The 16,484-nt window shown below is 42.6% G+C and overlaps 1 protein-coding gene across 1 annotated transcript; it reads left to right on the top strand.

Moving 5' to 3' along the window:
• The first annotated feature begins 6,512 nt into the window (after positions 1-6,512).
• Positions 6,513-12,063, top strand: RFK (riboflavin kinase). The gene is made up of 4 exons (XM_035100187.3): positions 6,513-6,741; positions 7,463-7,614; positions 8,376-8,478; positions 9,519-12,063. The coding sequence occupies exons 1-4, from the start codon at positions 6,660-6,662 to the stop codon at positions 9,650-9,652; spliced, it is 471 nt and encodes a 156-aa protein (XP_034956078.1). The 5' UTR covers positions 6,513-6,659; the 3' UTR covers positions 9,653-12,063.
• The last annotated feature ends 4,421 nt before the right edge of the window (positions 12,064-16,484 follow it).

Below are 16,484 nucleotides of genomic sequence, written 5' to 3'. Positions count from 1 at the left end.
TCAGTAACTGCCATGCAGGTGAGTAGTGATGTCAAAAGTACTTTACTGCTGCAGGCCTTTGGTGCATCTGCGTCAAGCATGGGAAACCTTGTTCAGCCCAGAGGCTGCATTCCTTCAAGGCTCCACATACCATAGTGGGTGGGACAATAGATGTCACTCTTATATTTGTGCAGTAGGATACTGTCCAGCCACTCACAAGTCAGCAGTTTCAATAATCATTACTAAATTAATTTATATACTACCTAACACTAATAAAGGCTTCTAAGTGGCTTACAAAACCCAGCCACACAAGCATTAAAATATGGACACTCACCATTAAGCTAGACAATAAAACAATCCCATTAAAATTAAAAACAGGAGACTCAGGTGGAGAGATCAAGGGAATGTAAACAGCTACATTTTCAAAAACCAGGGAAATCCCAATAAAGATGGAAGTGCTTTCCATATTGCTGGTTCCCTGTCACCACGAACCAATGATCATTAGGCTAGGGCAAGGCTAAGCTAGTTCCATTTGTTGCTATTTATGCCCTTACTGGGCAATGGAGGGAAGTCATTCTTTCAGGTAACCTAGCTCAGAGTTTAGGGCTTTTATATGTAAAAGCAACCAGTTCAGAGCCTTTAGCACAGGTGTAAGGGGCACTGCTCCCTACCTGTGTGGGCCTCAGCATTCTGAGCCAGCTGCAGCCTCTGGAGCAGCCTTAAGAAAGCCCCACATAGAGCACAGCACTGCAGTCCAAACTTGAGGTCACCAGTGCATGGGCCACAGCAAAGCTCTTCATCCAGCCAAACAAGATACTATTCTATTACTATAGGTAGCTGCCTTATACTGAGTCAGACCTTTGGTCCATCTAGCTTAGTATTATCAACACTGACTGGCAACAGGTCTCCAGGATTTCAGACTGGGGTCTCTCCCAGCCTTACCAAGAGAGGTCTGGGGTGTTCTGCATGCAAAGCAAATGCTCTTCTACGGAGTTATGATCCTTTCCCTGGGAAGCCCCCTGTTGTCCAGCCAAAGCAAAAACAGCATCTTCTTCAGAGTTATTCTCCTGTAAAATACTGTAGTTACTGACCAGCAACCTGCACTTGAAACTGATCTTCTTGATCCCGTTACCAGCTTAACAAATTCAAGACCTAAAAAATGCACTTCATCTATATTTTAATAAAGTGCATGTACAATGTCAGGTTCATGCTCTAATACCCACACAGGTGTTGAACTGTAAGACACACATTTTTCTCTGTGTGTGGTCACATAAGAATAAAGGCCCACCTAGGCCAGCATCCTGTTCTCACAGTGGCCAGTCAGGTGCCTGTGGGAGACCTGCAAGCAGGTAATGGGTGCAACAGCACATTCCCCACTTGTGAATCCAAGCAACAGGTAGGCAGAAGCTTACCACCTACAGCTGTGGAGGTTGTCCGTGGCCATCATGATTTGCAGGCTTATCTTCTAGGAATTTACCTACCGGTAATCTCCTTTTAAAGCCACCAAGGTTGATGACAAATCAAGGACAAATAGGTACATTTGAAAAAGTGGGAAGAGCATTTTTTTGACTCAGGGAAATCTTCTATGAGTTTAGTTTAGAATGTGTAATTGATTTAGAGTCTTATTTACAGAACAACTGTTAAGGGTGTGTTTGTGAGGGAGTGAAGTGGCAGTCCAATTGCCACCTTACCAGTAGGTTATCCGAGGTCCTTGAATCAGTTAAGCAGGTGGATAATTGCATTTAAAGCAATATTTTAAATTCCATTTACGCATATGGCAGAACCATGTGAATCCTTTATTCAGTAGAACATTTTGCTTAACAAATTTGCTAATGGAAAAATAAATGGTTCACAGGTATTGTGTCATTAATTGAACATTATATTTGCCATTGATTTTCTCACTAAGTGTTGTTTCTTTAACATGCAGATTAAGGACATATTCTCTATACTACTTTATGGCATAGTGGTATCAGGTTTTGTTTTTTGTTTTGTCATATTGATTCCTCCCATCAGATATTCAGGACAGAAGTCCAAGAGATGTAGCTTTTTTCTTTTAAAAGGTAGCTTTTCCCAGCACCAGAATGATCATGGAGCAATTAATGTGTGCCCTACAATCCAATCCTATGTCTGCTCTGAATTAGGTCTCTTTTAGTACAGAAGGGCTTGCTCTCAGGTGAGTATAGGATAAGGCCGGCTCTAGGTATAGTCCCGGTGGCACGGGGCACTGCGTGCTGCGAGGGCGGGGGCACCGGAGCAATCTCTGCGCCTCAGCGCCAGGGCGCCCGACCTGCTCGAGACTGCCCTGTATAGGATTAAAGGTAAAGGGTAAAGGGACCCCTGACCATTAGGTCCAGTCGTGACCAACTATGGGGTTGCGCGCTCATCTCGCATTATTGGCCGAGGGAGCCAGCGTATAGCTTCCAGGTCATGTGGCCAGCATGACAAAGCCACTTCTGGTGAACCAGAGCAGCACACGGAAACGCCGTTTACCTTCCCGCTATAGCAGTTCCTATTTATCTACTTGCATTTTGACGTGCTTTCAAACTGCTAGGTTGGCAGGAGCTGGGACCGAGCAACGGGAGCTCACTCCGTCACAGGGATTTGAACCGCTGACCTTCTGATCAGCAAGCCCTAGGCTCAGTGGTTTAACCCACATCGCCACCTGGGTCCTGTATAGGATTACATAGCTTTAATGAATGGGAATTAAATGGGTGCATGCACATCCTTCAATGGGGGGGGCAGGGCGAGGGACGTGCAACTCTAGGTGCACATTAAAATACAGCAGAGGACAAAAAATTAAGTGGAGAACTAGAGATTCTTGTGGTGGCATTCATACTTTTTAATTGTGGAACCTGAATGTTGCAATGTATCATGTATCAATAGTAAAAAAAGATCAGCTATCACAGCCGGACATTGTGCTTTGTCTCAGGTGGAGAACCCAAAACAGAGTTTGCACAAGATACCAGCAGATTCCAGACATCCAAGGAGCTTATTAACATATTAGTTTCTAAGCAGAGATCTTAGATATGAATTACATAGCAGCATTATACAGCAAGCTGTCCTAAAACTACTGACTTCTACTGAGTCCTGAAGTACCGTGTTTCCCCCTTTTTAAGACACCGTCTTATAACTTTATTTCCTCAAAAAAACACAGGGTGGCTTACTTTCGGTGGGATGTCTTATTTTTTAATTACTGGTACGGTTTTTACGACTCAGGGCGCTGGCTCAGGGCGCTGCTGTGCTCTCTTGAGTGCTCAGCACTGCAGCAGCCACCGGTTCCGGGCGGCGGGGCAGCAGGCGTCCTTGGCCAGGCCAGGCGGAGGCCACTGGCTCAGGCGCTCCCCCCGCCGCTGCAGGGTGCTCCAAGCTCCTTGGCTGGGCCAGGCAAGGAAGAAGCAGTGAGCCCAGCGGTGGTGGCAAGCGGTGGTGGCAAGCGGAGCACGGGGATGCAGCCAGCAAGGCGGGAGCGCGATCAGCTGTTAAGCAGAGCTCTTGGCCGCATGGAGTGACTCTGTGAGTGGAGGTGCCTGTGGGGGTTGGTTTCCATGGCGCGGAAGTATGGCTTATTTTGGGGGTATGTCTTATATTTCTCAAATGCTTAAAAACCCTGCCATGGCTTACTTTATGACTATGTATTAAAAAGGGGGAAACAGGGTAACTTAAATTGTCCTGAGCAGCTATTCTTGAATCTAAAAGTAGATGATCTATGCCACCCAGTGGACAGAAGAATATTTAAACAATTAGCCTGAATTTTCTGAACATGACAGAACCTTAAGAAAGGTTAGTCCATTGCAGCAGAAAACAATAGGAAGTGTTTCATAGAATTTGCATTTTCTGTTGTGGAGTTTTAGAATTAAAGTCATTATGTTGGCATAACACTGGTTTTGCCCTCCATGCTGATCCTCCTAACCTATATTTGAACTAACAAAATTGGGATGAGCATTCCCTCCTCCTTCTCCTGTGCAAATAGTTGCTGACCAAAATTCAGATTCAAAGTACGTACTCACAAACCTGACTGTGGACTGGTTGTTTTTACAATCCCGGCACTGCCCATCAATCTGTACTGGCCACCTAGTCTTGACAGTCCCACACATCTGCTACCAATCTGTCACAAAGGGTGCACTTACTATGCTTATATTATTACATATAGGGTCTCTGCCACATACACCATACAGTATACTGTATTAAAAGTATGTACTAGCATTATCCCAGTTAACCAACCTACTGCCATCATTTCAAGTAAATAATAGCTTTGTATGCCTTTTCTTGCTAGATATAGATACGGGATGAACAGACCAGAAAATGAAGATTGGAGAGATGTATTACAATTTATTAAAGGTTACTATAATATAAAATAATAGGTTTATTTACAGGTTGGATGTATAACAATGTTGCTTCACCTATGTTAATGTTACTGTTATTTTAAAGAAGTGACTATATAGTTGCTGTAGATCCTACCTTCAAACATTAGCCAATTACCCTTTTAATCTTCACCCCAGTTAAATCACAGGCTACTTAGAGTTCATGATCTCTGCAGTTTAACAGCCAACTCCAGGTATATTGCCTGCAGTTCTTCCATAGTATTGCTACTGGAGTCTCCCTCTCACCCTTGCAGATCTTCTTAGCTTCTATCTTTAATGATTTCAGCTTTGAAGCATTGGCTTCTTCCTCTTTATCAGCTGCCTAGCCCTGGGGGCCCCAGAGCACCCTCAGGTACCCTGTTTGGAGCCTGCCAAAGTCCATACTCCTCCCACTTTATTATTATGATTGAGTTTTTGAGCTTGTTAATCCTGTTGTTGCATTTTTTTTTGCAGGGGAGAGGTTGTTGCCTACCTTTTTGTCAGTTTTTTGGGGGTGTGTGGGGGGGTGGGGGTGTTTGTTTGTTGGTCATCCCCACCACCCCACCCTGGTCCACCACCGAATCTTAAAGCTTTAATATCTCTGTGTTTGGAAGTTCAGCAGGTGCTGCTGTGAAAGGAAACCAGCACCCGTGAAAGTATCAGTGCTCTGTACCAATTAAAGGTAAAGCTGAAATCAGTGTTTGGAAGCATGACTTGACACTTATTTACGAGTAATAAAGACCACAGCCAAGGAAAATCCCCGGTGCCACCTGTTTTGCTTCCAGCAGTGTGCCAAGACTTTTTAATGCAAGAGAACATATTGGATCATGTGACACCTATGGCAGCCAGCCAACAAAAACAACGTTGTCTGCATGCCTTGCCCATGAAGGTGACCCTGCACACTTGACAGAACAAGCATCTTCACTGTGTGGACAGGAAACCTGGGCGCATGCCAAACACAGCATGTGGGCTAGGGCGTGTAACTGTGAGGCAGAGTTGGCAAGAGGGGAATCACTCTATAGAGAAGTACGGTATCTTAAGACAGTAGAAATGGTCAAAGCATTATCAGGGCCAGCCCACCCATGAGGCAAAGGGAGGTGACCACCTCAGGCAGCAGGATCCACAAGGGCAATAGATCCCAATGTAGATCTTGGTCTTTAGGTAGATCTTCACTCACTCCTTCCCTGGTGGAGGAGATTGAATTTTGTTCTCAGGTGCCAAGGTGTTTTGGTTTGGCCCTGAGCCTTATTGCCATAATCAGAAACTCTGCAAAAAGGAATCACAGAATTGTACACTTGGAAGGGACCCCAAGGGTCCTCTAGCCCACCCCCTGCAATGATCTTCCTGTATGTGCTTCGTGCACCATCTTCCCTGATGGAGAGTTCTCATGGGCGAAGTCAGAGAAGAAGTAAATAAATAAATAAAAATACTTAACAGAATTAATAGAAAGGTTTTGACAGATTTTTCTGAGCCCTTGGGGGTCAAAGGCAAGCAATTTAAAACAAGTGTTTTGGGGACATTTCACTCCGAATCTGCTAGAGGGTCAGACAGGGGATGGTGCCAGGTGGGCGTCCTGCCCCGTCCCCCATAAATCCTGGCTATGACCTTGAGACTTTTCGTGACGTTTTGGCCGGTCCCAATAAAGATGCTGCCTCGCTGTTGACTTCGAGGGCTTTTGACCTTATGCTTTTTCTGCAGAGAGGAGGGGCGAGGGCTGCAGCTCCCGAGGAGGAGAAAGGCAGTTCCAGGGCTCCTTCCTTTTCTCTTCCAAAGGAAAACAAAGAGAAGCAGAATAATAAAGCATTTAATACATAAGCATTTACTGTGGCGGAAGGGGATTGCGATCACTACTCGGGTTGACACGTGCCCGCGAATGCAGACGAAGCGAGCCCCGCTAGCCTACGAGGCAGCTTCGCCTCCGCGCAGGCGCAGAGGCGCCGCTCCTGCCGTAGCTCCTCCCTACAGAAACGGATCGAGAAGAGCGGTGGCTCCGCCCACCAGTGGGCGGGTTCGAGGCGTTGTTGGCCGCGAGAGCTGGAACTTTCCAGCGGAGTTTCGCCACTGCCTCCTGTGACGCAGCGCGAGGCCCCGCCTCTTCCGTACCGGCACCGGCGGGTGTTCGTTGGCCGCCGCGTGCATTCCGGGCGGAGCTTGCGGCCGGAGTGGGCTGCGCATGCGTGCGTGCGTCTGCCTGCCTGCCTCCTTCGTCGCCTCGGGTCCCCGCTCTCCTCGCCGCGGAAAGTCCTTCCGACCGCGGCGCTCACCGCCCACCCGCTGCCGTGGGAGCCGGATCTGGCCGCCTCCGTGGCCGCGCGGGGCTTCGCTCGGCTCGCGGGCGCCATGAAGAGCCTGCCGTATTTCTGCCGCGGCGAGGTGGTGCGCGGCTTCGGCCGGGGCTCCAAGGAGCTGGGCATCCCCACAGGTGAGCACGGCGGCGCCCGCTCGGGGCCTCTTCCCGCAGGGAGGGGGGAGGGAGGGGGCCGGGCCAGGCCGGGCTCCGGGTGGCGGGTTTCGGTTTCGTTCTCTGCAGTCAAAACAGCCGGCCACCAAACGCGGATTCTGCCGCAGCTTCAAAGCTTCAAATGACCACAGTCCTTGCAAGCGATGTGTCCCAGACTTGAAACCAAACTTGGAAAATATCCGCGACCTGTTTAACCAGGATTTTGTAAGGAGAGAGAATCTGATAACGAAACCGGCTCACAGTTTTAATTTGATGCACTAACCACTCTGCACAAAGTTCACCGTCAGGTCTTAACCTACAGTCTTGAAAATTTTGTGGAGGATTGTGGCCCTTGTCTTAAAATAAGTTACCTTGCTTAGTGGTTTTGCATCTCCAAAGAAATAGAAGTACTAGAGGTTTTTGGGTTATTGTGTTGTGCAGTATAACAGTATAGCCGTTGTGTTATTCCCCCCCCCCCCAGCAACCAATTACTATACACAATTGTTTTGCAAACCATGACTTGATAAAGAATTGATTTAAAACACTGGCTAAAACTAGGACAATCAGAACCCAACCTTGATCTGGATTCTAATCATGTTCCATCTAAATAGGAATACCAAGCTAACTGAACTAACTTGAGGCATTGTCCTTTTCCTATCGTTTATGAAACATTTTAATGTAATTGTTCATTTAAATTTTTCAGCTAACTTTTCTGAGGAAGTGGTTGATAGCTTCCCATCTGATATCTCTACTGGCATATACTATGGCTGGGCTTGTGTTGGAAATGGAGATGTGCATAAAATGGTTGCAAGCATAGGCTGGAATCCATATTACAAGAATGTTAAGAAATCGGTGGTAAGAATATTATATTTTATCTAGCTTATGAGAAAGCCAATGTACTTTCAGTTGGAACAGCTCCTGAGAATATTCATTGATAATGTCAGAGCTGATCTGAAAGCATTAAGGTCTGCATACTGCTAAGATCACAATTAAAGAGTTTTCCTTTTTAATAATAAGAGCATTTATCTTTTGTGCTTTCAAATACATTTCTTATTTCTGATCCTTGATGACAGATCAAATACTGATATTTAACACTTTAAACTGAAATTGGGATACATGTATTGGCTGTGGCAGAATGTTTCTTATCCTGAGATCAATGGTAGTTACTTTTAAATTCTCCAAGAACCCAGGTGTATGCCTGCACTTACACATTCTGTTATGTGCTTCATCAGAACTAGTTTGGCTGGAAGCTGTGTAAGCTCATGAGGAAGTCCTCCCTGAACTGAAGGAGATACACAGTTGCTATTTCAAACTGATTTCAAGTGAAAGGCTAATATTAGAAGAGTAGGTAGTAATAAAATGGTGGGGGAAAGTTAGTAGCAGCAAACTGTTGTGAAAGTGCAACAGGAACAGATGCAAAAGACTAGCAACCTTAAAGGGTTTCTGCCTCTATTCCACTGCATTGTTAAATGCGTAACACCTAGAAAGGGTTTTTTGTTTGTTTTTAAAGTGTGAAAACTGTACTCTGCCTTCTATAGTATATTTAATATCTGGCCATTAGGATTGCTAAATTCTCAATCAAGCCTATATATTAAATTACGAAACTGTTGTTCTAGGAAACACACATCATCCACACCTTTGCAGGAGACTTCTACGGAGAAATACTTAGCATAATTATTGTTGGATACATAAGACCAGAAAAAAACTTCAGTTCTTTAGGTAAGTCCTGAGTACCTTTTGTAAACACTGTCAGTGTAGCTATAGCAGTATTCATTCATTCATTCATTCATTTATTTACTTTAATTATTTACTGTACTAATATACCAACACTCTCTTGAGGGACCCAAGATTGGGGGGGCACAGTCTAACTATGGCAGCCCCAATGTTGCCTTTGACTGCCTCCCTTGTTCTCTTTTTCCTTCTCATGGTAATGGCACCTGTGACAAGCTAGACGTCCCTTTGTCAAGCTGCCCAGACATCAACTATTATTATTTAGTAGCTTCTTTTTTGAGTGAGATAAAAAAAACCTGTTTTTGGAGTTTCCTATATCAAGATACATGTCGCCACACCCCCCCCCCCCACTTTCTCCAGCTAACTAGACATTTCCAGGATCCAGTTTTGTATTGTTTGTATGCCCTTGTATGTTCTCCCTGTGTACTGCCAATGCATTTTATAACACAGGGTTATATAAAGGCAACCGTCTTAATAGGAAATGTATTTACTCTCAATATGGTGTACATTTCTTGGAGGATAGGTGGGAACAGAATATAAAATTACATTTACTTAGATGTATGATACTACAGTACCGGACTGGTAAATCTCAATTTGGCACAAAACAGAGAAATGTAATACCAAATCATGCCTTTCTCTTTTGCAAGCTACAGATTGTGCAAACCATACTTTAAAACATTGAGTCAGTTGTAGTTTCCGGTTTGGGGTTTAATTCTTTATATTTTGTCTGGGTTCAGTCCAACTTAGGGGATGTACTAAGGTTCTTGGATGTTCGTCATCAAAGCAAAGACCAGATCTGCTTAGCTTAGCAAGGTTGCTGCATCATGTGCCTTGAGACACTAGCTCATCCAATATGGATGTAATGCCAAACTGGTTTGCTTGCTGTGTTTGAACCAATATTGAGTCTGCCCCTTATCTGTGATAAAGTACCTTTGATACTTTTGAAGAAGGCTTTTAAGAATGTTTTATGAATCTTTAATTCAGAAGTAGTCTGTGAAATGGTATCAACTTCTTTTCATTTTATACAGATGCACTAATAGCAGCTATTCAAGACGACATTGAAGAAGCTAAGAAAAAACTAGACTTGCCAGAACACCAGAAATTAAAAGAAGACAACTTCTTCCACACTGCTACTGTTAGCAACATAGCTAATGGTCATTGACTGATGCCATTCCTTAATTTTCACTGTATATTGCACTAATTTTAGTGGCTGTCCTTTAGAGAAAAAAAACTGTAACCAGTATTCCTGTGATTTAGGAGTTCTGCTTGTATTGGTATTGAATTAAAATAGTTAGGCAAAAGTAACTTATTAGTCTACATATTATAATGGCAAGTTAGGAAAAAATGGCAAGTTACCCAGAGCAATGTAACACTATTACTATTACTAGGTCATCCAAGGTCAGAAACAGTTTTCTTAATGTTGACAGGTAATTTGTAAATGTTTTTAATGATGGTTAGCTAATCTTTAAGTGAGCATCATTTTCTTATTTTAAAGGTCAAAGCAATCATGCCAGAAGCTCTTGTAGTGAGGGGAATCCAATGGTAAAGTACTGTAAACTTCTCTTTTGGATACTTGGTTTTTATTTGTTACATAATTAAAAATGGGTTGCATCCAGGGGGAAACTAGTTACATTTCAGGATATATTTATAATGAAGTTTGTCTGCTGTACTTGCTTCTCAAATAGGGTGCAAAGACCCTGGTTTCCAGAGAAGCATTTGAAACCAGATAAATCAGAAACTTTTAAATAGCAAAAACACATTTCAGTCTTTGTCTCACCATATATATATGCACAACTTAACTTTTACAAAATGGATTCTAAAATAAATTGAGTTTTCAGTGATGAATATACCTTACTTAGAAGATGTATGGGGCTTGCTTTGCTGCTATATAAATTTGGCGGTTGCCTCTTGGTGAAATGTTTGTGCATAAGCACTGATTAGCTACATTGCCTGGTTATAGATTAAATATGGTATAGCTTTGATTTATGACTTGCGTAATATATGACTTGCCTACAACTTTAGTGATACACATATGGTGGAAAGCAAGGGGGATTGGCCTAAGCAACGTTTAGCTTTTGCAGAAACCTAATTGATAACAGAATTGTGTCTAATTCTGATTCTATGTAAAACCTTCTTTTAGAAGTACACATAGTATACTTCAAATTTTTTGAAGCCTTTTATGTTAAACATGACCAAAGTCCTACAATGAAACGTTAGACTGCTTAGAAAAAATGTGTTGGAATGTAAACCTTTGGGCATTTGTGCTGTCCCAGAAAGAGCCTAAATTAAGAATAATGCAATTTAATTGTAGGGAGCTAAATACATAGCAGTTTTCACATGGTTAAATGTGTAAACATGTTTGTTGGCAGTGAAATTGCAGCGGGAAGCCCTGCTATGCATATGTATTGAAGATATACAAATGAGTATGCAAACTGAACGTGCACTTGAAGATCATACTTTTTCCAGACAGGTTGGAAATAAATGCAGGGCTTGTCATTGTGATCTTGATGCCTCCTATGTGTTTATTGTATCTATTTTTTTGTGGGAAAAGTGCTTATATATTTCGGAATTTTCCCATTGTGTTGATTTGCAAAGAAACCTCTAGTCTCCTTTTGTCATTGTTGAAATGTCCCAATATCCATATCTGAGTGATGTAGCTAAGTTTAAATATTCTGGTTTTCTTCAACTAACTTTTACACAAAGTACACCCATTGAAATGAATGGCTATAACTAATTTGGGTCCATTAAGTTGCAGTAAAAGATAGATGAATACTAACAGTTTTTAATAATATGTCCACTATTCTTCGTGCCGCCCATGTCCCAACAATTAGGCTTTCTGCATTTTTAATATATTAGATATTCATGATTTGTGCATACCACGGACTTGCAAGTTCTCTGTGTAATGTGTATGTTCTAGCATGCAGTTAGCAGGCCTGTAGCAGCATGTTTCTGCTTCTTCCAGCTTCAGGGTTGAGCAGCACAAAATTAGGTGGACTTTGTCTGGGATTTTAGAGCCAGAAAAAGCCATTTTTTCCTACTACAACGTTCTGTAGTGCCACATGGGAAAAATCCCCTCTCTGGCTCAGGAGAGGAAAAGGAGGCGCCATGCCATGTCAAGCTGAACTATTACTTCTGGAAAATAGGTTTGTGGAATCTTACCCCACAATACTTTAAATGTTAGCAGTTGGAAGTAAGCATACTATCTGACAGGTGATAATGTAAGCTTAACAATCTGAGGACTTGATAATGTTGCTACCTATGATTGTTTGCCATTTGGGTTGTCTTTAGAAATGAGTGCCTTCTGGAAGGGTTTATGAGTCTTGAGCATTTGAATGAAGAGAATGTAGTCACAGAGTACTTTAATTTTGTGGAAAAACTGCACTATAAAGTATGAACAGGAAAAATGTTCATTGTTCAGGCCAGATAAAAATACATGCGTGTATGAAATCATTTATTGAATTCTATCTTTTTATATACCTGTATTTAAGATGATTCATTTAAAATTTACCACTGTAATTTTATTAAGGGTTTTATTTTTCTACTCATTTCAACAAATAAAAGTATGGAAATGTGTATATGTAACTATTCAGTTTGTCATACTTGATGTACAAAGAATACAGAATAACATGACTAGTTTGTCCACATCTGGCACTTCACATGCATTACACTGGGGTAACAGTTTGCACTAACTACCATATTTTTCCGTGTATAGGACCATGTTTTTCTGCTAAATATTTTTGGTCAAAAATTGGGGGTCATCTTATACACACATGGTGAATGCACAGGGGTTCAGGCTCTGGTGCGGGAAGCCTGGGCTCAGGCTCTGGCCCGATTTGGGGTTCAAAAAAAATAGGGGTTGTCTTATACATGGAGGCGTCTCATACATGGAAATTTGGTATTGTTTACTTCACAATTTATGTCAATGTTTATAGTGAATGTTTTATGCTATTACCCTGTTTCCCTGAAAATAAGACATACTGTATATTCCTGCGTATAAGACTACTTTTTAACCCAGGAAAATCTGCTCAAAAGTCGGGGGTCGTCTTATACGCTGGGTCGTATTTCTTATACAGCGAGTATATCCCAAACTCTATATTTTAACTGGAAAAGTTGGTGGTCGTCTTATACGCCCAGTTGTCTTATACGCCGGAAGATACGGTACCCATAAAATAAGCCGTAGCATGATTTCTACGCATTTGTGCAATATAAGCCATACCGCGAAAATAATACATAGTGATAGGCACAGTTCTGGAGGGCGCCAAGGAAGAGGCGAGGTTGGATGCATAATTTTTTAAAAATAAGACATCCCCTGAAAATAAGCCATAGGGTGTCTTCTTGAGGAAAAATAAATATAAGACGGTGTCTTATTTTCAGGGAAACACAGTATGTGTAAAATGTGTACTGCTCCTGACCTGCTTTAATTGAGCAATGAGAGATTATTTGCTTTGGTACTACAGATTCTGTCAAATATTTACAAAACTGATTAAAAAGTATGCTCCACTTCATCCTTCACTAACAAGTACAAAGTATAGTTGGCAACAAGGCTATGGTCCAAATATTCAGCACATTTCATTAGGATAGGCGCTTTGGGAATTAAAACACAATTCTGACTATGAAGCCCAATAATGTCAGAGTGAGCACAAGGCAGGAGACCACAGACTCAGTTGCATGCACACACAAAGGGGGAGGGGATAAAAAGAAGTGGTGGAGACACAGGTGTGCCCACAAGCCCACCCCACACCTATTCTCTCTCCCCCCCCCCAGCCACTACTTACACTTTATGACTTTCCAAAGGCTGACTTCTTCCACCACGAGGCCAGCAACTGAGCAGCACACCTACACACTGTGCACGCCTGGAGAACACGCTCTCCATTGCTCCTGGCACACGCAAAACAGAGCCAGCCAAGATGGCCCTGCTGTACTCTGACTGTGTCTCCAAACATGAGTAAAATACTCACTGAGGCCACAGCCTCATTTTTCTCACAAATACTCACTGAGGCCACAGCCTGTACATACCTGGTGCACTTCATAGCCTACAACTCATTTAGAGTGTAAGAAAACTCAAGTGATTTGATAATTGCACGGGTTAATTTTACTCTTCCCTAGTCCTGGTCATCTTCCTGTATCTGCCATTCAGCAGCTTTTACAGCAAGCCAAAAAGGAAACGTTTCCCAATAGCCATTCATAGGAAAGAGTAGGACTAGTAAGGGCGGCATAGTTCAAAGTCATTATTTTTAAAAACGAATATCAATTATATTCTGCAGTAAACTATTTGTTTGAATAAGCCATTTTTTTAATTGTCTGCTTAGAAATAGTAATGATTACTTAAAGCTATTTACAAGGAGGGTGTCGCAGAAAGGAACCCCAAAAGTAACCTAGTCCAACCCCCCGCAATGCAGGAATCTCAACTAAAACATCCAGGATAGATGGCCACCCAAGCTCAGCTTTAAATCCTCCAAGAAAGGGAAATTCCACTGTCAAACAGCTCTTGCCATCAGAAAGTTCTTTCTGATGTTTAGTTGGAAACTCATTTCTTGTAACTTGAAGCCATTGGTTCAGGTCCTACACTCCAGAGCAGGAGAAAACAGACTTGCTCCACCTTCCATGTGACAGCCCTTGAGATATTGGAAGATGGCTATCATATCTCCTGTTTAAAGTACTGGTAGGTAGGTATTCCCTTACCTCCTCCTCTCTTCCTATCTTGGGCTGCAGGTTCCTCTTTACATCATTTATCCTGTTATCACCAGGTTGGGCATCACTTTCCTTTTGAGTGAAGACCAGAGGCAAAGTAGGTGTTGAGTAGTTCCACCTTCTCTTTGTCACCAAATACAGCTAGACGAAATTAATTCGTTCCATGGGTCAATTCGTGTAACGAATTTTTCGTCTAGCAAGTCCCAGTTTCCCATAGGAATGCATTGAAAATCAATGTGTTCCTATGGGCTCTGGGGGGACTGGCGGCAGCATGCAATGGGGCTTCGGAGAAGGTCTCCGAAGCCCCGTCCGATGCCGGTTGGGTGCAAGGCGGTGGGGGGGGAGAAGCTTGCCTGCCTCCCTTGACATGGAGTGCAGCTTCGGAGACCTCCGAAGTTGCGCTCCGTGCCAGCTGTGCACGGCGAGAGGCGGCGGAAGAGCTTCTCCCGCCGCCGCCTCCCACCTGCTTCCCACGCTGACAGCTGATCTTCCTTTGCCACTTTCTATGGCTGTGCTTCGTAAGATGAAGCGGCAGTCATAGAAAATTTTGTCGTCTTACGAATGCCTCTCGCAACGCAAAACTCTTTCGTCTAGCGAGTTTTTCGTTGTGCGAGGCATTCGTAAAGCGAGGCACCACTGTAGCTATCGTCTCCACACAATGGACCTACCACTTGTTTGCTCTTCCTCTTGCTTTGAACATAGCTGAATAAACCTTTAAAACTATTTTTAACCTGTCTTGTAAGCCTGAGCTCATTCTGCCAGCCTGACCTTCACCCTGCAACTGTTGGCTACTTTGTGATTTTCCCTTTCTTCCATTTCTTACATCTTAGCTCACCCTTCTTAAATCTTAAATCTCACCCTTCTTAAATCTTAGCTCACCTGTAAGCTCCATATGCAACTACACCAGCTTCCTTAGATGCCCCCCCTCTTGTTTCTTGTTGGTATTTGGGACTTCAATATTTCGCCTTTAAGAAACTCCCATCCATCTTGGACTCCCTTCTCCCAGAGTATTTCTGGTCATGGGATCTCCCCCAGTAGCTCGTTAAGCTTTTAGAAATTGGCCTTCCAGAGTGCCTGTCTACACTCAGCTTTCCCTTTCCTCTGTATCATGAAATGCAGAAGGACATGATAACTTCCTCCCAAGGTTCCCAGGACTTCCACTTTGTCAATCCGTTCCTCCATGTTGATGAGGAGCAGGTCTAAGATAGATGATCCTCTTGTTGTGTTGTTTCTTCCACCTTCTGGAAAATGAAATTGTCAGCAAGGCAATTGAGGATTTTTTCTGAATACAAAGTCTGGATCCAACCCCATAGTCATATATATATACTGTAATCTAAGCATTAAGAAATAAAAAGAGAATTCTGACACAGAGTGAGGGACTCGATTAATCTCTGTCCTGCAAGTCTGCGTCCTGCATTCTTTCAGTGCAAAATAAAATGTAAATATGGGTTCTTTTCCTTCCTTCCAGTTTTAGTATCAGAATACACAAATGTTTTTAGTTGAACTGTGTAATGCTTACAATACTATCTAATCAGCATACTTCTGTATAAATATTTTTTTAATCTGTTGTCATAGGCATGACAGGTTTAGTGCTTGAATTACAAATGAACAAACCTTACATTCCTTGATGATACTGTTTTGTTTTTGCATTCCATTCATTTAATTTACCGTATGTTTTGGTGCAATATTAGGCCTTCCTCTTCCTATCATCATGAGCCATACAACTAATAAGAGAAGTGGAAAGATTAATTCCCTTGCATTTAAGTGCCATTAAAAAAAACACTTCTGCACAATCTTTTAGGGAACCAAAAGACAGTACTTTTTGTCCAATTTATAGGATTCCCCCCCCCCCCCCGATGAAATGTGCCAGTCTGTAGCCTGGGAAACAATCAAATACATAATTTCCAATATCAGAGTGTTTCAAGAATTATGCAAAAAAAAAAGTTTAGAAATTCTTGTAACGTTAGCTTTGTTCCATTTGTGGTGGACATGGGCAGAAACCTCCAGGTTAGGTAACTGCAACACATTATATGTAGGGCTGCCTTTGAAGATGCTTTGGAAACTTCCTGGTTGATCACAGCCTGGTTGATCACAGGGGCAAGATGGGTTGAGTATATTACCGTGTTTCTCCAAAAATAAGACACCGTCTTATATTTATTTTTCCTCAAAAACAACAACAGGGTGGCTTATTTTCAGGGGATGTCTTTTTTATTATTATTAAGTATGGTACAGTTTAACCTACAAGGTTAAACTGCCTATCACTATGGCTTATTTTCGGGGTATGGCTTATTTTTTGGAGAAAC

The sequence above is a fragment of the Zootoca vivipara genome, chromosome 10, assembly GCF_965207765.1.
Source record: "Zootoca vivipara chromosome 10, rZooViv2.hap1.1, whole genome shotgun sequence".
NCBI lineage: Eukaryota > Metazoa > Chordata > Lepidosauria > Squamata > Lacertidae > Zootoca > Zootoca vivipara.
This window is presented reverse-complemented; position numbering and strand designations above follow the sequence as displayed.

Bases quoted from the DNA above. Each gene is read 5' to 3' on its own strand.
- RFK (XM_035100187.3), top strand. From the start codon at position 6,660: ATGAAGAGCCTGCCGTATTTCTGCCGCGGCGAGGTGGTGCGCGGCTTC. The intron at 6,742-7,462 runs GTGAGCACGGCG...TAAATTTTTCAG, and splicing joins GGAGCTGGGCATCCCCACAG to CTAACTTTTCTGAGGAAGTG. The intron at 7,615-8,375 runs GTAAGAATATTA...CTGTTGTTCTAG, and splicing joins AGAATGTTAAGAAATCGGTG to GAAACACACATCATCCACAC.